The 20,474-nt window shown below is 49.1% G+C and overlaps 3 protein-coding genes across 7 annotated transcripts in view; all 3 read left to right on the forward strand.

Moving 5' to 3' along the window:
- The window catches only part of LOC147434117 (transducin family protein / WD-40 repeat family protein), a 112,448-nt gene that overhangs the window by 35,274 nt on the left and 56,700 nt on the right, over positions 1–20,474 (forward strand). The window lies entirely within an intron of this gene.
- LOC147434118 (uncharacterized) lies at positions 11,850–20,278 on the forward strand. Its single transcript, XM_086490641.1, has 2 exons — positions 11,850–11,923; positions 19,092–20,278. The coding sequence occupies exons 1-2, from the start codon at positions 11,850–11,852 to the stop codon at positions 20,035–20,037; spliced, it is 1,020 nt and encodes a 339-aa protein (XP_086346767.1). The 3' UTR covers positions 20,038–20,278.
- On the forward strand, positions 12,227–13,111 carry LOC147434119 (uncharacterized). The gene has a single exon (XM_086490642.1). The coding sequence runs from the start codon at positions 12,227–12,229 to the stop codon at positions 13,109–13,111; it is 885 nt and encodes a 294-aa protein (XP_086346768.1).

Here is a 20,474-nt window from a genome sequence, read left to right on the forward strand (position 1 = left end):
CTATTGTATCCATCTTCAAGTCTAGAGACCCGATGGAGCTTGGGAACTATCGCACTATCATAATTGGACACACATTGGCACGGTTGTACGCATCCATTCTTGAGCAGCAACTGAGTAGATGGGCAGAGAGGGAGGGCATACGTGCAACCGGGCAAGCAGGGTTCAGGAGAGGTTTCTCTACTCTTGACCACATTCTGACACTAAGAGCCATTTTTGAGGAGGGCAGATCACATGGGAGATGGATCTATTGTAGCTTTGTGGATTTCCGCAAAGCTTTTGACACGGTGCCCAGAGCTAGATTGATGCGCAGACTACAGGAGATGGGAGTACCCACAGAGCCGATTTGGGGAATCATGGCATTATACAGGTCAGTAGTGGGGCATGTACGCATTCCAGAAGGGATATCTACATTGGTTCACTCGACTATCAGTGTGAAGCAGGGTTGCCCACTCTCTCCTACTCTATTTGGTATGTATGTGGATTTGGTTTCTGACTATATTGAGAGAGATGGTGATAGAGGGGCACAACTGGCAGGGACATGGATTCCACTATTATTATATGCTGATGGTATTGTGTTGATCTCCGACTCTCTAGAGGGGATGCAACGTCACTTGGATGCATTGCATAGGTTTGCCCATGACAGTGGTTTGTCTGTCAACCTTGGTAAAACCAAGGTTATGGTGTTTAACACCACCCCACAGTGGATCAAGAGAGCAACACCCACATTCACCTATGGCCATGAGACAGTGGAGTATACAAATGCTTACACCTACCTTGGGGTGGTCTTTAGTGGACCAGCACTCTCATTGAGGAGAGCAACAGAGACAAGACCGACCAGAGCCTATGCAACATTGGGGGGATTGGAGAGGATGTGTTCACAGATACAGCTTCAAGAGCCTGGACGAAGCTCTGGCTTTCTGACACCCTGGTGGCTTCGGCATTGCTCTATGGAGTTCAGATATAGGGGCCCTCTTTGGACCATCATGGGAGATTGGGTCGCATTGATGGATGGAGAGACATGGAGAAGCCGTTGGTCTCTATGATCTGGTGGCTCATTAGAGCCAAGGCTTCAGTACCACATGACATTATTTGAGCAGAGCTAGCTGCCCCCCCACTAGTGGTTGAGGCGCTCACCCAGATCAGTCTCCTTTATACACTGCTTATGGGACCTCCCAAGAGATAGATATACCTGCCTAGCACTTGAGTCCTCTTGACAGTTAGCTATGCAAGGAGATGCAACATGCTGGTATGGGAAGATGACATCATGGTTTCAGGAACATGGGCTCAGCATGAACAGATTGCCCCCTTTCCAGAACTCATTGGATGCACCCTCTCTGACTCTCACACAGTCCAAGATCACGAGGCTCATCCACCAGGACCTGACTGAGCTTGATACCAGGAGGACTTGGATACAGCCGGCACGGCAACCGGGCACGAAGATGGATTTCTATATAGAGCATCTTCTCCAGCTCATTGAGGATGGTTTTGGGACGAGGCCTAGATACATGGACACCCATTTATCTCATGGGATGATGTGATGCGCTATTGGCCAGTACGCACATCTTCACACCAACTTTGGATTGAGACTGGTAGATACAACGGAGTACATCAAAGGCAAGGACATGTCCCCTATGTCACATGGAGCCGGAGACAGAGTTGCACTACACATGCCACTGCCCAATTTACTATGAGATACGAGGCCGCTTTCACTACCTAGTCAGAGAGGGCTTTGGACCACTTTTTAGAGTCTTGGGATATGAGAAACAAAGATGTCTGGGACTGTTTTTGCTTGAGTTGCGCAGACACAGAGAGAGCCTGAGGAGAAGAGAGGCTAGCTAGTCTCAAAGACGGATCACAGACTTCTTTAGAGCTGACACTGGGCGGCAGGAGGTGCAACTACCACATCAAAGCTCACATTCCTTTTATACTAGAGGCACATTGATCGATCGAGTGACCGAGCTTGGGAGATCCAGACGCCCACGACGGATGAGGACTACACAATACCGTCGGGGACTGCAGCAAAGGATCCGGGTCACTTTGGCCCGATATGCATACCGCCTTGTCAAATTACTGACCATGGAGGAGATTGATCATTGATGAGTTCTGCCAATGACCGATGATGGATCTCGTGTGATTTAGCTCTTTTGAGGAGTGTTCACCTTGCTCATCTTGTACCACACACATACCCACATTGTGCCATATTAGCCCTCATTTACTACTCTCACCCCTCTCCTGCTCGTATCATACGCAGTTCCCTTTTAGGCACCTTTTCTTTTTATTTTCGGCACTCAAGACATTGTATCAAATTCACCGCATTGTAACTTTTTGATCTCATAGGTCATTTTGGCGTTAATATAACATTAATATACATTTCATTTCATTTCATCTGTCTCCCCCTCCCCCCCCGCCGACCCTCGCTGCTGCTGTTGCTCGCGCGCACTTGCTGCTGCTGCTACTGCACCCGACCCTGGTGGTGGTGGTGTTGGGCTTGACCTGTTACTCCATCTGGCTACGCCTGCTGTCTGACCTGCCTGCCATGCCAGCAGCTGCTGTTGCTATTGCACCCGCCCTACTAATTTTTTCGCAACACCAAACACACCCCGCCCCGCCGCCCCCCCCCCCCCCCGCCCGCCACAAACCCCCCCCCCCCCCCCCCCCAAGCCGACATGCCGAAGAACGTTGCAAAGGAGGAGGTGGCCAAACTTGAAAAAAGGCGGTGCCCTACATTATGGACACCCTCAACGCCATCATCCGGCTATCCAAGCTTGAGAAAGAGGTCAGCATTGACCAAGGAGAAGGAAGCGTGGAAGGAGGAGGAGAAGATAGAAGGAGAAAGAGGGATGGAAGAAAGAAAAGGAAGAGTTGAGCAAATTGAACTCCTCCGTGCTTCTATCGCATCCCTCATCTCCGAGGCAGGAGAAATCAGCAAGGAGGAGATCACCAAAGCTCTCATGGCAAGCATCGACGACAAATTGGAGGCCACCAAAGAAGGATGGGTCGAAGTAGTCAAGAAGAATTTCAGAAAAGAGGCAAGAGCAGAAGCTCAAAGAGATGAGGCGCTCATTATACACACAACCATTGAGGAAGAGAAGATGTGACAAGCCCGCTGCCTCAATGTATGAGTGAGTGGCATCAAAGAAGAGGAGGGATCCACACCCGAAAGTGATGGGAAAGTTCTATGCATGAAACTTTGGTACAAGGAAGAAGAGGAGCTACCCTTTTCCAAAGCTTGGGAGCCGGCAAAGACTTAAGGCATGTTCAGAAGAACCGGGCAGAAAAGACTAGCTTTCTTGATTGCCTCCATTCATCAGTTCACACTAGACGGTGACATAGGTTATACTTGTACTAGTGGGAGATATCTTCAGTAGACCGTGTTAGCTTAGCGGAAGTATGTGTGGTTGTTTTGCTGTCGATTAGTGTTTAATCCTCTCAACCCGCATTTTGCGATGAAAAGCGCTCAGCAACGTCTCTCTTTCGAGGAGGGGAGGGTCGCCCAACCCATGGCAGGTCCGGAGAAAAGCCCTTTTTTCCTTCTCCACTCAGAAACACCACGGAGGGATGGGGAAGAGAGACCATCCCCATACACATGCTTGTCAGATGAGATTAAGTAGTACTCTACACTGGGGGAAGTCTTGCTCATGGGAGGCTTCAATGCCAGGACATGTTGTGACCACTGCGAGACATACGACACAAAGGACCTAGTGGCACTACACGGCACACAGGAGGAGGCTACCGTGAGAGATATAGCAGACACAGCCCGTATCACATAGTATGGCCATCATTTGCTCAGATTAGGCTCTCAACAACGTCTTGTTATTTATAACGGGATGGCCTAGTGGCCCACTTTAGGATGGCTAACATGCATACCACTTGGAGTTACAGCCTTGGGGTGTGTGTGTGTGTGTGTGTGTTAGTTTTGGCATCTCAAGTGAACTGCCCGAAGTGATCCCATTATCTATTTTGGCTTTTAGGTATTTATTTTTCTTATTTGTCAAAATCTAGGTAGGGCAATTTACTGAGGTGGGTATATATGTGACCCCTTTCCCCCATTGTACATTGTATGAGTTATTCATTACCAAGGTTGATTTGTTTAGGCGACTTCCTCTCTCGTGCTTCTTCCCTTGGTCTCTACGCTTCTACATTGTCGACTTTGACATGGTATCAGAGCCTTGGTGGAGCAAGGCGTTTGGGAGAAGCTTTAGAGAATCTCTATACTGGCGGCGGCGCCACCATCCCTCTCTCTGCAATTCACATTTCAAAATGCTAGTGTAAAGCCTCTCTCATGGCGTCACCTACCCTTCTCTTCATGCCCTTGCTGTCTCTCGGAGCCCTAGCATTAGTGTTTTAAAACGCTGCTGGGTAAGCTATTGACGGCATTGCAATCCCCCACTCCCGACAACATTTTAAGACGTTGCGTCTGACGGCGTCACCTCTCCTGCTTGCGTTTTGAGACGCTCGTTGCGCCCAAGTAATTGCAACGACACCCGACTCCTCCTCTGCTGCCTGCATTTTAAAACGCTGATGGGCTGGACGCATTTTGGACGACATAAACTCCCCTGTCCTCCCCCCAAACCTTGGTTAACCCAGCGTTTTAAAACGCTAGGATCCACCTTGGGGTGGGTTGTTTATGGTCGTTGAGAGGGAGGATAGTCTACCACAAAATTGATAGCCAAAGTTTATGAAGGGGCTGTGCTGAGCTGTGAGCAACAAGATTGTGGCCAGGAGATTGGAGCCTATAAAGGGGCCGAGCCGAGTCTTGAGGGGCGGCTTGAAAAGGTGGAACTTGGAGCCCATTTCGTGTGGAGTTCTCCGTGTAGAGTATGTGGATCGGCTTGGAGGCCATCTTTTGGAGTACAAACCCCCTTGCTCAAGCGCTAGCGACATCGACCAAACCAAACTATAGGCTATGAAAAGCAGATCAACCATCCAGTTAGCGGCCTATGCACAGACGAAGTTCTCAAGGGAACTGACAATTGTTTCGCTCGAGATTGTGAAGCCAAAAGCAAATGGATGAGTTCGTTAGAGGACAGAGGCAAAGGCAAGCTTGACAAGCATGGCAATAACAGTACTCAGTAAGTTGCCTCGGAGTCCGTCGACAATTGTTATAAATGTGACATGACGCTTTGTTTGGCTCGGAGTTTGAAGCCAAAGACAAAAGCAGGAACTCACAAAGAGACAAAGACAAAGGCAAGCTGGACAGAGATTACGATAATAAAGATTTGACAGAGGAGATCGGCATGGCACACGTGGTGGCGAGCACAGCGGCCACGACACCAGATTTCTTTTAGAGCGCAGTTGCCGCCACTAGCTTTAGCCAGATAGAGGCTTGTGAGTGGCAAACAGTGCTCCGAATATTTATTTTGGACCCTTGTGTTGGAGTTAAAGTTAGCGGTGTTTGAACCCGTGGGTCGCAGTTCAAGGCACATGCATCTGGCAGGGAACCAATGAGATGTATCTAAAATACTATGGATAAGTGCACTAATCCATTGTTGTCGATTGGATTATGGATAGGGTGTGTTCCACAGTTCATTATCTTGGAGTATTTTGGACGTGATGTGTCCACAATTCACGAATGGGGATTCTTGGACGTAGTGTGGTCTACATTTCAATTTTCTAAAAGGCATATGATGCTCAAGATGTCATTCTTCTAAGGAACAAAGTCGAAGGTGTCACAAGACCGGCACCACGTGCCAATATAAAAGAACAGACTGAACAGACTTTTAGCACTTCAATAAGAACTGAATTGAAAGAGCGACGACACACGACACGGAGTGACAGAATTCCACCCTAGAGAGTGTTGGCCCCAAATTTTGGTGCCCCTTTTGGTATTTCTTCCTATTGCATCAACACAGTACAAGCCAGTACTCCACGCTGTGCACCTTCTCCCAGAAGAGTGCGAGAGAATGAGCCCTCAGCCGCATATTTAAAGGTCCTCAGCCCAAAAGCAGTTTACATGAAAAGTATTCAAACTCAAAAACAACTGGCCCAAAAGCTGGCACTGAAATTCAGCCAGTTTAAATCACGAAAATCCGTACAGGCTGCCATGTCATCACTGCCAGCATGAAACGCAAAAATCCGTACAGTTTGCCACGTTAGCAATCCAACGCAAAATCAGGAAATTTGTACAATCTGCCACGTTAGCAAGCCAACATGAATTGCGGAAATCTGTACATCTGCTGCTTTTGCTTCTTCACTTAGAGTTTAGGCTCCTCGGCCGGTGGCTCAATTCTTCAGTGACTTGACATGTCATCAATTTGTGGCATCCCCCCTTCTTGAAAGAAAGTTATCGTCCGCGATTACAACATACTTGGAAAACAACTCAAGTTAGCTCAAAAATTTCCGAGGGTCATTCCGAGGAACAGTCATTTTATTCTTTCTTGCGAAGGAGTTAGCTTCTCCTATCGGCTCTTTTGTTAAGGAGTTGGCTTCTTCTTTCGTCCAGATCGGAACTGTTGATATTCCGGCGTAGTAAAATTAGCCATCACACCTAGACCGCACTGATCTTCCACGAGTGTCTTGATGCACTGAAATTACATACCTAGGCAATCTCACCCAATTAGGAATATCCAATGGTTGACACATCACAATGCAACACAAATGCTCACATATGCATGTTACAGACACAACAAATAGCGCCGGTGAGCATTCCCTCGAGACAAACGGTCTGCGGTATGAAGCTACTCAACGACTACCTCGTCACTCCCCCCACAAATAACCTAAAAAGGTCTGGGCCATGAGCTCAGAGAACTGTACAACCAAACGCTCCCCAGATCGCAGCCTGCATCGCTTGGAGGTTTAAGCATACAACCAAACGCTCCCCAAACATCCCGTCTGCGTCGTTCGGACGTTTTTCTAGCATACAACGAAATGGTCGCCAGACATCCCGTCTGCGTCGTTCTGAGGTTTTCAAGTATACAACGAAACGCTCCCCAAACATCCCGTCTGCGGCGTTTCGAGGTTCAAACAATACCAAAATAACATTCCTCAGCACTCCACTTGTGAGTAAACTCACCAATCATTGAAACCAGTATTAAAACCAGAGTCAAACAGTTCAAATCGGCACCAAGACAGGTTTACAACAGATAGCATCCATTTCAAACAAATCCAAACAATACTTTCTCAAACAGTGTTGAAAAGTATCTAACTATAAAATAACTAGGGAGTTCATTCAGGGTTTGTTCGGACAGTTGAACTTTGAGGACGGCTAGCTTGCCCTTCTGCATCAGAGTGATGGTTCGGTTCCGAACGTGGAGAGTAGCATCATTCTTTCGTGCCCAGGCATGCCCAAGAGAACGTCGCAATTGCCCAACTTTATAATGTGGAAATCGGCTTTTTCATGATAATCTTGTATAGTGATTGGAAGGGCACCAATGAGCGGTACCACTTTCTAAGTTTGCCCCGTGGCTAACTCAGCTTCAATTTCTCCACCCTCTTCATCATAATCAAAGTGCATCTGCTTCAAGAATTTTGGATGGATGAAGTTCTCTGTAGCCCCACGGTCAAAGAAAATAAGGGCTTTGAAGCCGTTGACTTTGCCATATGCTCGACACAATTCGTTTGTACTTTCAAGGTGTATGCCATAGATATTAAGGACTAGTCCAATAGCGGATCTAGCTCTCTTGGTTGGAGGTGGCTGTAAGGATTGTTCAGTCGTGGGAGTAGAAGGTTTCTCTGAAGACGTCGAGGCTCGCTTAAGACATGTAGTAAATGTATGTCTTGTTTGAAAACATCCGAAGCATCGGCCTTCTTGTAAAAGGGTTTCTCGTTGACGTGTCAAACGAGACCTTTGAGGTTGGGTGTCACGAGACTCTCGAGAATTTGTTCGTTGTTGTCGAGAGTTGTGGTTAGTGGCTGGAGGTTCTTCTGTAATAAACTCCAACTTTCCCTTCCTCAGTTTGTAGCCGACCGTGGCATGGTCCATAAGCTCTTGCATGGTGGAAACTTGCTTGGAGAGACAATATTCCTGCGATGGTGATGGTAGTCCAATGGTGTATCGCTTGCATTGGGCCTCCAAGGGAACGAACCTAAAGAAGGACACCGGAAGGTACACGTCGAGAAACCTTTGGTTATAGTCGTCCATGGTTTCGGTGGCAAGCATTTTCAAGTTGTCCCACTCTGCCAAAATCCGGACTTCAAACATAGAAGTCATGTAACTGCGTGCAAAAACTGTCTTGAAAGCTTGCCAGGTCCTTGGAGCATGCGGTTGTGTCGCGATTGAACTCCACCATTGCATAGCATTATCTTTAAGAAATCCCGCTGCTCCAAATATCTTGGATTCTTCTGTATAGTTCCCCAAAGCATAGATGTTGTCGAATTGTTGTAGGAATTGCAATGCTTTCTTCTAATCTTTCACCCCGGGAAAAGTGAAAAATTTGAATGTCGTGCCGCCATTCTTGAAATATTTGGGTTGGTTAGGCGCGTATCTCGGGTACAGATAATAAGGGTTTCCAGATGGGCTCCAACCATTGTAGCCTGGGGGCAATGGCGGTGACAAAGGCGGTTGCATTGGATCAGGGTCAGATGGCTGCACCATATTCTTGAAGACTCCCCCGATCGGAACAAACGGCTAAGAAGGTTGTCGGTTGGAAGCTCTTGTACTTTCTGGTGTTGGAGGAGGAGGTAACACTTGGGGCATCAAAAGGGGTACATGTAGTTCAAAAATTGTTGAAAACTTTTGCAGCATCGGAAGATTCTGCTGAGGATGCCGCGAAAGAATGTTGTGAAGCTCGTTGAGAAGAAACTGCAAATATTCTGTTGAATCCATGAACGCCATGTCTTGGGTTCTTTATGGCTTATGCCCTGTAAGACAGAGCAGTGAAGACGGGAGCGTGTCCGATGCGCGATGAAGTAAGGGTGGGAGTGGCTAATAAGTTTGGGGTCGCAGCACAAGGCTTCTTCAAGTCAAATTCGAGTAGCCTTTGGAAGCACCGGTTTGCTTCGTCTGCTCTTTTGTAGGACCGGTATGCTTTCAGAAAAGCACACGCTTGATGCTCTGATACCACTGTCACAAGACCGGCACCACGTGCAAATAGAAAAGAACAGACTTTTAGCACTTCAATAAGAACTAGACTGAAAGAGAGAGACGACACACGACATGGAGTGGCGGAATTCCACCCCAGAGAGTATTGGCCCCAAACCTTGGCGCCCCTTTCGGTATTTCTTTATACTGCATCAACACAGTAGAAGCCGATACTCCACGCTCTGCACCTTCTCCCAGAAGAGTGCCAGAGAATGAGCCCTAGCCTCATGTTTAAAGGCCCTAGGCCCAAAAGCAGTTTACATGAAAAGTATTCAAACTCAAAAACAACTGGCCCAAAAGTTGGCGCTGAAAATCAGCCAACGTAGTACAGGCTGCCACGTCATCATTGTTAGCGTGAAACGCAGAAATCCGTACAGTTTGCCACGTAAGCAGTCGAGTGTGAAATCCGGAAATCCGTACAATCTGCCACGTCAACAGGCGAGCGTGAATTGCGGAAATCCATACATCTGCTGCTTCTGCTTCTTCGCTTAAGGTTTAGGTCCCTCGGTTGGTGGCTCTGTTCTTTAGTGACTTGACACGTTAGCAGTTTGTGACAGAGGGTAGCAAATCCGAGGTGTACCAAGTGGAGTGGTCAACTACTGGGGTGTCCATGGTAGCTTCGTCATCGTCCACTATGAGTTCTAGAGAGGGTGTTAGTTTTGGCATCTCAAGTGAACTGCCCAGGCCCCAAAGTAATCCCATTATTTTTTTTGGTGTTTAGGTATTTATTTTACTTCTTTGTCAAAGTCTGGGTAGGGCAATTTACTGAGGTAGGTATATACGTGACCCCTTGTCCCCATTGTACATTGTATCGATTATTCATTGCCAAGGTTGATTGGTTCAGGAGACTCTCTCTCTCTCTCTCTTGCTTTTTCCCCTTGATCTTTACACTTCCGCATCGTCGACTTTGACAGGGGGTACCGTGGATTACATCATAGAGAGGCCACCCACCTGCATAGCTCTTTCACCATCCCGCCCATACATATTGGATTTGACCACACATATCTTGCACTCTCCCTCACTGGAGACGCCACACCCTCCACATCCACGACATGCTCCTTACACACCACAATCCATTTCACACATGAGCTAGCCTCCTTATACTCGACGGAGTTTGAGAAGGGACTCCTTTTACTCCACCCCTCTACGCCACTACCCATGCTCACCTCCCACATCATATCTGTCCTTCAGACATCAGCAATTAGCTCTTTCCCGCACACCACCCATATAGCCCTCCCCCCCTTGACCCCTTGGGACTGCCACAAACAACTGGTATGATGATGAGTGTAGAGACCTTTATCGCTGGCTGCGTGCGCACTGGACCCTTGGGGAGATTATTGATCGAGAAGCCAGATGCCAAATGAAGACACTCACACGCCGAAAGCGGCGGGCTTTCGAGGAGGCACAGGAGCTAGAGATATACCGCTTATTCATGAGCATGGACAATGCCACAACATGGTGCACGCTTCAAGAGCCACGCCCGACTACTACTATTGAGGACCCACAGGTATGGCAGGATTATGTAGATACTCTATGAGGTACCAAACCAGCCTCCGATTCCACAGCCACCCAGATCTCGACCCATGAGTTCTTCTTTCTTCACAACAGAGATGGTCAAGAAGGCCATCTGCCGCGTATAGCACCGCCTGTCTTTAGATCATACAAGATTACAAAGTGAGCATGTCATTTAAGTAGCCGCCAATATAGCCCCGTTTATTGCAGATGTATTCAACCTAGTGATAGGGGAGGGCTACCTAGAGGAGTGGACTGGGCACACCATTGTGCCAATCCACAAATCTGGGGACACCTTGAACCCAGGGAATCAGAGGACTATCATGATTGGCCATACAATGGCCAAACTGTATGGGGCAGTACTTGAGGCTGAGCCTAGTCCATATGGAGAAACTGTAGCGGACTTGGACACTCCAAGTCGCAAATCTCGCACGACACACGAGAAAATCACTTAAAACACTTCACAACTTTTTCACACTCTAAAAATAGAGTTGACACGGCTCGGTGTAGTTCCGTGCATAGAGGTATTGGCCCCAAAGTCTGGTGCCCTTTCGGTATTTTTTTTAATATTAATACTTGTTCAAAGTCACAAATCCAAGGGTCCTCTCTGCTCAGTTGCTCGTCAGCAGACCGAGAGAATAAGTGGCCTTGGTTTCATATTTATAGGCCCTTGGCCTTCAAACTCAAAAGCCATTACATGAAAAGAGGCAAACTTAAAAGCTTTAGGTTTAAAGGCTGCTGTCACGAGGACGCGGCAGCTGTTAACTATGTCACGAGGGCGTGGCAACTCCGATGGGTTTTGTTTTATTTTTGAGACCCTCTTTTTGAAGTAGCAAACGGTCGGACATTGTATGGCCAATGTGAACGGTAGTTTCACCCGCAGACGGGAAGTGGTCGGCACTGAAATTCGTATAGTAAGATGATGTCTAGGCTCAGAGCAAGATCATATAGGTCCCCTTGTCGCACTTAGCAAGTTGGTGGATACTAGGAAGTGAACTCAATAAAGGCATAAAGTCAAGGTGGGACTACCAACTGAAAGTATCCGATAGTTGGGCCACATTGGACTTTTGGATGCGGTCCCAATGAGGATAGATGGTCAGAAGACCATTGGGAGCCCAACGGAGTTGACTTCGCGGCAAATCCGAAACGGGAAAAAGCTTGTAAATGCGCCAAGTGGCACATGTTTGTGCACCTGCCTCATGCAGAAGAAGTGGCGCTGAATTTTAAGCTGGGAAGAGGCCTCATTTGCATTTTGTCACAGGTTAAGAGCTATGGAGTGCTTTCTTTCCCTCCCATGTACAATGTGGTGCTAGGAGTGATGCCCTGCATCCTACACACTGCTCTCTCTCTCTCTCTCTCTCTCTCTCTCTCTCTCTCGCCATGCCCTGCTGACTGCTGACTGCTGACTGCACGCCATGCCCTGCTGCACCCTCGCCATACCTGCTGCACTGCCTGCGCGCGCCCAGCTACCTACCCGCAGCCTGTTTTGCACGCCTAATTACTTGCGCGCAGCCTTCTCTCTCTTTTTTTTTTATAAAAACTTTCGTTTTGGGCCTGCCTGCGCGTTGGAGTCTATTCCCACTGCCCCTGTCCGTCAGCTATTCCCACTGCCCTGCCCGTCAAGTTTTCTCCCGTCACCTTTTTCAACCTTCAATACAAAGGGGCCTCACCCATTGAGTCACCCCCTGAACGGCTATGGCAAAAGGGGCCACAAAGGATGAAATGGCCAAAATGGAGGACAAGCTACACGCCACGATCAAAGAAAATAAGAAATTGACCGACTCCGCCATCACCACTATCATCAACCGCCTCTCCAAACTTGAGAAAGAAGTAGAAGTCTTGAACAAAGAGAAAGAAGAATGGGCAAGGGAAAAGGAAGACAAAAAGAAGGAGCTTGAAGGATGGAAGAAAGAGAAGGAAGAGATGCATGAGCAAATAGCCATCCTCAAGGCCTCAATCGCATCCCTTACCCCCGAGGAAGGGGAAATCAACAAGGACACAAAGGAGGCCATCAAAGAAGAACTTCATAAAGCCCTTACCGAGAGCCTGGAAGACAAACTCGAAGCCACAAAGGAGGGATGGGTAGAAGTGGTCAAGAAGAACCTCAAGAAAGAAGCGAAAGAGGACGCCCACAAGGAAGAAGCTCTCCTTGTACACACCACCCTTGAAGAGGAGAAGATGCGGAATGCCCGTCGCCTCAACATACGAGTCACCGGCATTGAAGAAAGGAAGGAATCCACCCCCGAGAAAGATGGTAAAACCTTATGCAACACACTTGGTTACAAAGTAGAAGACCCAACCCCCTTCACCAAAGCTTGGCGAGCCGGCAAAGACCTCACCAAGAAGAGGCCTCTTATACTCCAATTCCCATCGGAAGAAGCACGCACCCTTTTCATCCGAAAGAGGGTAATCCTACGAGGTCTCACGGCCCCCCCCATCTACCTAGATGACGACCTCACAAAAATGCAGGTGGAGCATAGAAGAGCATGCATGCCCCGGATCCAACAAGCACGCAATGAAGGAAAACGAGCCTCCTATCGCGACGGCCGGGTCATCATCGATGGCAAGGCCGTAGCATAGGGACTCGCGGCCTATGGGACACTATATGAGGAGATACACATGGCAGTTTGGAACTGCAACGGCTCTCTGTGGACACACCCAGGGAGATTGGGGGAGGTGATGCATGACAGAGACGTCATTCTACTCACAGAGACACATGAGAGCTCAGAGAGAGGTCTACCCCGAGTACAGGATTATCAGTGGGAGTCTACACACAGGAAGTGCACACGACACAACACCACTAGAGGATCTGGCGGAGTAGCAGTCCTCTACCGTCGCTCACTCCATAGCAGGATACGGATAGTAGCCCGTTACCCAGGAGCACGCTACATGTGGGTGCGGATTGAGCTCTCTGATGAACACATTCTCTACATTGCCATTTGCTACTTCGCACCCAGTGGTTATAGATTTGCACAGACAGGCGGAGGAGAGACAGATGAGGCTCATACGCAAGGAGGAGAGGAGGAGGATGATACACTTTCACCATATGCATGTCTCAGGGAGGAGATCATGGAATACTCCAGGCTTGGAGAAGTTTTCCTCACGGGAGACTTCAACGCCAGGACACAGAGTAGACAGTGTGACATCTACGACTTTGACGACCCAGAGCTACTCTCCACCATGGAGAACACAGAGGCAGAGAGGTTTTCCAGAGACACCACCACACCGACACTGTACGGGCGACATCTACTTCGTTTGGGATCACAACACCGTCTTGTTATCTACAACGGGATGGCGCAATGGCCATCATCTGGAGGCCTGACTTGCATACCACCATCAGTCCCCAGCGGCGGCAGTACAGTGGACTACATCATCGGCTTCAGAGAGGCAGCTCACCTGCTCACATCCTTCACCATCCCACCACTACCTATTGGGGCTGACCATGCATATCTTGCCCTCTCTTTCACTGGCTCACCCATCTCACACACACCACCCACACTCACACCACACACCGCCATACATTTCACACATGAGCTAGCCAGAGTTTACTCATCGCATGTCTATGAGGGGATCTACACTCTTGACCCAGATACACCACTCTCTACAGTCACTAGCCAGCTTTCCGCAGTTTTACACACCTCAGCCCTCAGCTGCTTTCCACATACTACCCACATTGGTAGACCTCCACCCTCTGGGACGATGCCCCAGAACCGGTGGTACGACGAGGAGTGTAGGGATCTATACAGGCAGCTACGGGCTCGACGAGCCTTGGAGGAGATCACTGAGAGCGAGGTCCGACGACAGATGAAGGCCATCACACGTCGTAAACGGCGGGTCTTTGAAGAGGCACAGGAGCTTGAGCTATACCACCTTCTCATGAGTGCAGACTGCGCCACCGCATGGAGGATTCTCAGAGAGCCACGTCCTACCACCCCCCTGGAGGACGCTCAGATTTGGCATGATTACGCGGAGTGTCTATACCAGATACCTGGGCAGCCACTGATCCCGGAGCCACCCGACCCTCGACCTACCACCTCGACTTTCTTCACATCTAGTATGGTGAAGAGGGCTATTCGACGCCTCCAGCGTGGCCGCTCAGCAGACCACACTAGACTACAGAGCGAGCACCTCATCTATGCAGCAGACACCCTCTCCCCCTTGGTAGCACGTCTCTTCAACCGCACTTTGGTTGAGGGACTACCAGAGGAGTGGACCATGCACACCATTGTGCCGATCCACAAATCTGGCGACACCTTGGACCCAGGGAACTACAAGACTATCATGATTGGCCACACATTGGCCAAACTATATGGGGCAGTTCTTGAGGCAGAGCTCAACACATACGCAGAGGCATCAGGGCTACTTGCACCAGGACAGGCAGGGTTTCGACGCACTTTCTCGACCATCGATCACATCTTCGTGCTTCGCTGCCTGATCGACGGAGCGAAAGCACGGAAGAGACGACTCTACTGCTGCTTTGTGGATTTCCGCAAGGCTTTTGACACCATCCCTAGAGAGAGACTCTTTCAGCTTCTCCAGGAGCTACAGATACCATCTGAGATGATATGGGCCATTCATTCTTTGTATGCACAGGTCATAGGTAGAGTGCGGTGCCCAGGTGGAGTATCGGACCCTATTGCTATCACCATTGGTGTGAAGCAAGGATGCCCCCTCTCCCCGACCCTATTTAGCCTCTACATCGACGAGATAGCAGATTACATCCTACAAGCAGGCGGGGCGGGCTCCGACTTGGCAGATACACCAGTCCATATTATGCTCTATGCAGATGATATTATTCTAGTTTCTGAGACACAGGAGGGACTACAGAGCCACCTCCACGCCTTGGATGATTTCTGCACACATCGAGGGCTCACAGTGAACCTTGGCAAGACCAAGGTCATGATCTTCCACACCTCCAGGATAGTCCGGAGTAGAGCAGTGCTCATGGTAGCAGGTGGACAGGTTGAGGTAGTTGATTCATATGTATCTTTGGGGGTGACTTTCACTCAGAGTTACCCGGAACGCAGAACGGGAACGGGGACGGGTCTCCCTGCGGAACGGGGGAACGGGAATGGGCCCGGAACGGGAACGGTAGGCTAAAAAAACACCCAAATATTTTTTTTATAGCGTTATGTGTTTGAATACAAGTAGTATTAGCGTCCTTTGACTCTAATACCCACAAAAAACACGATTCGAACACCATTTAATCTTATTATGACTTGATTGGGATGTGAGGCGCCCAGAGTACATAGCCAGATGAACAACAATGAGCAAACACAATGCCCATAGTACATACACAATGCTCTCAAATAATTGCAAGAGTAGTAGTCAGAGATAACACTTTGGAATTAATTATGGCTAACATAGTAACAAGCCTCAAGGGCCGCCAACGGCGAAGGTGCTACAAAAAAACTAAAGGGGGGCAAAGTTCAAACCAGACTTCAGTGACCACAATACCAAACGACTGAAGGTGACAAATACCATAAAGATGCTAGTAGCTACAAATGGCAAAGAGGGCAAGGCTCAAGCAGCCATACAAAAAGGTAAGGATAAATGGCAAAGACTCAAGACTCAAGAGCCACTAGCCTGAGAGGCCTCCCAATCCGTAGTAGCCGGCTGTAAATCATGCACATCCTCCCATTCCTCATCATCGAGGTCTAGGTCCGGCTCGATCTCAGCCACAGATGAAGTACCTGGTGTTGGTGGATGTGCATCTCCACCCGCCTGAGAAGCCTCTTGCTCCATCTCCCACAGTGTAAAAGGATTTGTCTGTTTGTCTGTACTCTTGCAAAGCATTTTCAAATTTGCGCTGACGAAGACAAGATCATTAGCCTTCTCCACTCCAAGCCGATTCCTCTTCTTGGAAGCAATGTGGCTAAAGGTACTCCACAATGTGGCTAAATGTGGCTAAAGGTACTCCACAATTGCTCCAAGCATGAGGTACTAACTGATTGGCTGAGAATACGGATCGCCAATCTCTGAAGCTTAGGGCCATCATAGCCATAGTCTTTCCACCAAAGCACTGAACCTATTTTCCTGCGATCAATCTGAGCATCTGGACTGCCAAATGACCCCCGCATCTCTCTGTACTGTCTCAGTTGATCGCTGGCAATGCGTCGCCCATCTCTGTCTAGAACCATCTTGTTTAAGATCTCTGTAAATTGGTTCATGACTTCCCTATCTGTCTCTTGCCCTGCACCTTCGAACTCTGGATCCACCATGTACGCTGCCCCGTGTAAAGGAGAGTCATATGAATTCCACCTCGAGCTGCAAAGCGCATGGATCTCCTCATATCGCTTTGTGTTTGGCTCAAGCTGTGCAAGCTGCTCAATCATGTGGTCCATTGCCTCATAAATCTTGCCAATGCAAGGATCCATGCCATCCAGAACTCGAAGCAAATGAACCACCGGTTTTACCTGTGCATCTAGACTCTTGAGCTCCTTCCAGAACTCAAGATCCTCTGCCTTATCCTTGCACAAAATCCCTGCAACTGTCTTTGCATAGGGGGAGGTGGTGAACTCATCACTGATGAAGACCTGTCGGACCGCATTTTGACATTCAGACAGCCTGCGCACAAGAAGAAAGTTGAATGGGAAGCGGGTATCTGAATACTTTAGAAGCACTTTGCCGCCCGACCTCTTGAGGTACTCACTCCGAACCAAGTTGTGATTGTTGATGAAAGTAACCATCTTCACTGCATCAGCAATGACTGGAGCAATCCAGTCTAGCTTGCCGATGTCTTTTAGAAGGTTGCTCAAGCAGTGTGCCATGCAAAAGCACACTGTCACATGTGGATAGTGGCCCTCTATGATAGCTGTTGCTGCCCTGTTTGATGCCTCCCCATCTGTGACAAAGGCCACCACGTGTTGCTCACTGATGGTTTCTATGGCCGCTGTCCACTCTACAGAGAGGACATCGGCGGACTTTCCACTCTCAGTGGCATCATGAGAGTGCACAAAGTACATCTCTCCACTGCAGTATGCGACGAGACCATGGATAGATCTCTTCCTTGTATCGCTCCACCCGTCGGCAATGAGGGAAACACCATGTTTTGCCCAAAGACGCTGAATGTTGAGGGTTGCTTGCTCCACGATAGCCTTCTCTCGATCGAGCAAGGTGGTTCGGAGAGCCTCTGAAGATGACGGCACATAGCTGGTGCCATACTCTCCTATCCGTTGCACCATGACTTTCCAATACTCCGACCTATTTCGATCAAACATAGAAGAGGTTAGTATCAAAAAAGTGGAAACAACGATAACGAAAGAAATGAGAGAGAAGAGTGATAAATCATAAAACAATGAACATACCTCGCTGCGACAAATGGGATATGGTTGTGATAGAAGAATCGGGCCACGGCCGCATCCACCTCTTCCTTCTTCTTTGGGTCTCAAGAGGTGGCAAGGGTCTTTTGGCGACGAATTGGACCTTGTGAAGATGCACCAACACCTACACCGGGTAGAGAGGAAGAAGGAAAAATGAGGGTCTTTGGATCAATACCTTTGCGTGCCAGCTTGGCTTTATGGTTGAATTGCCGATCCTTTTCCTCGAGCTCCTTCCTCTTCTCGATGGTTACGTTAGCACAAAATTTCACCTCATGTCCCGGCACTCGAAGAAAGTTTGCCCTCACTTTGTCATACCCCCCTTTCCGCGTGTAAGAGCATAGCTTGCATCCCCATGCACGAGAACCTCCCGCCGCCGACAAGGTGCCCTCCGAGGTCACTTCATCCCACCACGACCATTCCTTCGCCTTTTGAGTGTTGCCCGCATGAACTGAGGGGGTTGAACGAGAAGAAGAGGCCATGGATGATGGATTATCCGTGAAAGAGAGAGCTTGATCTTGAACTTTGAGAGAGAGAGAGGGCTTGAGAGAGAGAGGCTTGCCGCTTGATTCCGTGAGAGCTTGAAAGAGAGCTTGAGCCTTGAGCCTTGAGGGTTAGAACTTAGAAGTTAGCCCAAGAGAGAGAGAGGTTGAGAGCTTGAGCCTTGAGGCATGCCACGGCGCCACACTATGGCTTGAGAGTTGAGAGCAAGCTAGGGAGAATGAGCTTGGCTTGAGAGTTGAGAGCAAGGCTCAAGCAAGGGAGAATGGGCCTTGAGGCTTGATGAGTGTGTGAAGAATGGGGGAGGAGGGGGGCATTATATACTTTTTTCACTGCTGAAAATGGCCGTTGGCTGCCCAACAGTCATTTTTTTAAATTTCAAAAACTGCCGTTGGGGCCGTTGGTGCCGTTCCGGCCTGTTCCGTCCCGTTCCAGTCCGTTCCGGTGGTCCCGTTCCGGTGACAGCTGCCGGCCGGAACGCCGTTCCGTTCCAACGTGTTCCAGAAAACTCCAGCCGGCCAGAACGCCGTTCCAGCGTTCCAAGGCCCTAAAAGTCCCTTCCCCGGTAACTCTGCTTTCACTGGCACCACGGGCAGATTTTCCATGACCCAGGCAGCCAGAGACCGGCTTACACGAGGATATGCAGCATTGGCCACCTTAGAGCGCACATGCCACCAGGCCTACTTCGAGGAGCCCCGCACCAAAGGCTGCCTTTTTGACACTTTAGTTACACCTGCGATGATGTACACTGCCGCAGTATGGGCACCAGGATTCTCAGCATCTCTCTGGACACAGATAGAGCGCCCACAGATCATTATGATCTCTCGTTTGCTCCATAGCAAACCATCAGTACCACACGACATCATCAGAGCAGAGCTAGCGGCACCCCCGATGCTAGTAGACGCCCTCTTCCAGACAGTTTGCTTCATCCAGCGCATGCGAGAGCTTCCACCAGACAAACTCACACGCAGAGCTTTCGAGGCATCGATACAGCTACATCAGGAGGGGGACACCAGAGCATGGTACTCACAGGTCACAGAGTGGGTCACATCCCATGGCTTGGACATCACAGACTTGCCCCCTTTTCAGTATGATCTTGACTCCCCATACATACGCCTCTCTCACCATGAGAGGAATCGAGTTCTCGGACAGGATCTTTGGCAACTATACATCCGAGAGAGATGGATCACACCCAGAGAGCCTCTTCCTACGAAGAGGCAATACTACAGAGACCACTTCCTGACCATCCTAGCAGATGGTTTCATCCAGAGACCGAGATACATGGATGTCCACATGCCACATAGAGCACGGGTTGCGATTGGACAACTCAGAGTATCATCACACCAGCTAGAGATTGAGGCAGGGAGAGTTGCACATGTCCCCAGGGCAGAGAGGATATGCAGACTTTGCACAGCAGACATTGAGAGTGAGGAGCATTTTGTGTGCAGATGTAGAGCATATGAGGGGATCAGAGGCAGATATCCGACTTTGTTTGCAGATCAGCCCACCTTACACGAGATTCTTCAGTCCAGAGACCAACGACTTTTCGGCCGCTTCCTCATAGAGGCACAGCAGCAGAGGGACTCTCTCCTTCAGACATCAGCAGTCGTGAGAGACGAGCGCCAGACACAGCTTACATATTTTTTCCAGAGGGGCACAATAGTACCACCATCCAACACTACTTAGAGAGGAGTGACTCTACAGCAGGCTCAGGAGGTCCGAGCTCGCAGACATCCACATCCCCATGGGCGTAGGGCACCCCGACTTCACTAGAGAGAGATCGAGGAGATCCAGGAGCGCTACTACAGATCTCTAGAGGAGAGACGCATCCGAGCTTTTGCAGATCCAGCCGCCATCCTACGGGGATTGTTCACACCTCACTCACCCATGCATCATGTCTTACACCCTGATTACGGGACAGGATGGAGCTAGAGATATGATAGCATTTCTTTCATGATTGTATATACCCCAGCATATGGGATTGCATCTCTCCCCTGTTTTTTAGAACCCCACCCTCGTACCACCTCCCTCTTCCCTCAGTCCTTACACAGGATAGCTATTTTTGATTTGTACCTTTTCATCCTTCACAGGATATCCAGAGGACACCCACCCCATGTACTTTG

This window comes from Adiantum capillus-veneris, chromosome 19 (genome assembly GCF_014529385.1).
Source record: "Adiantum capillus-veneris isolate H3 chromosome 19, ASM1452938v2, whole genome shotgun sequence".
Classification (NCBI taxonomy): domain Eukaryota; kingdom Viridiplantae; phylum Streptophyta; class Polypodiopsida; order Polypodiales; family Pteridaceae; genus Adiantum; species Adiantum capillus-veneris.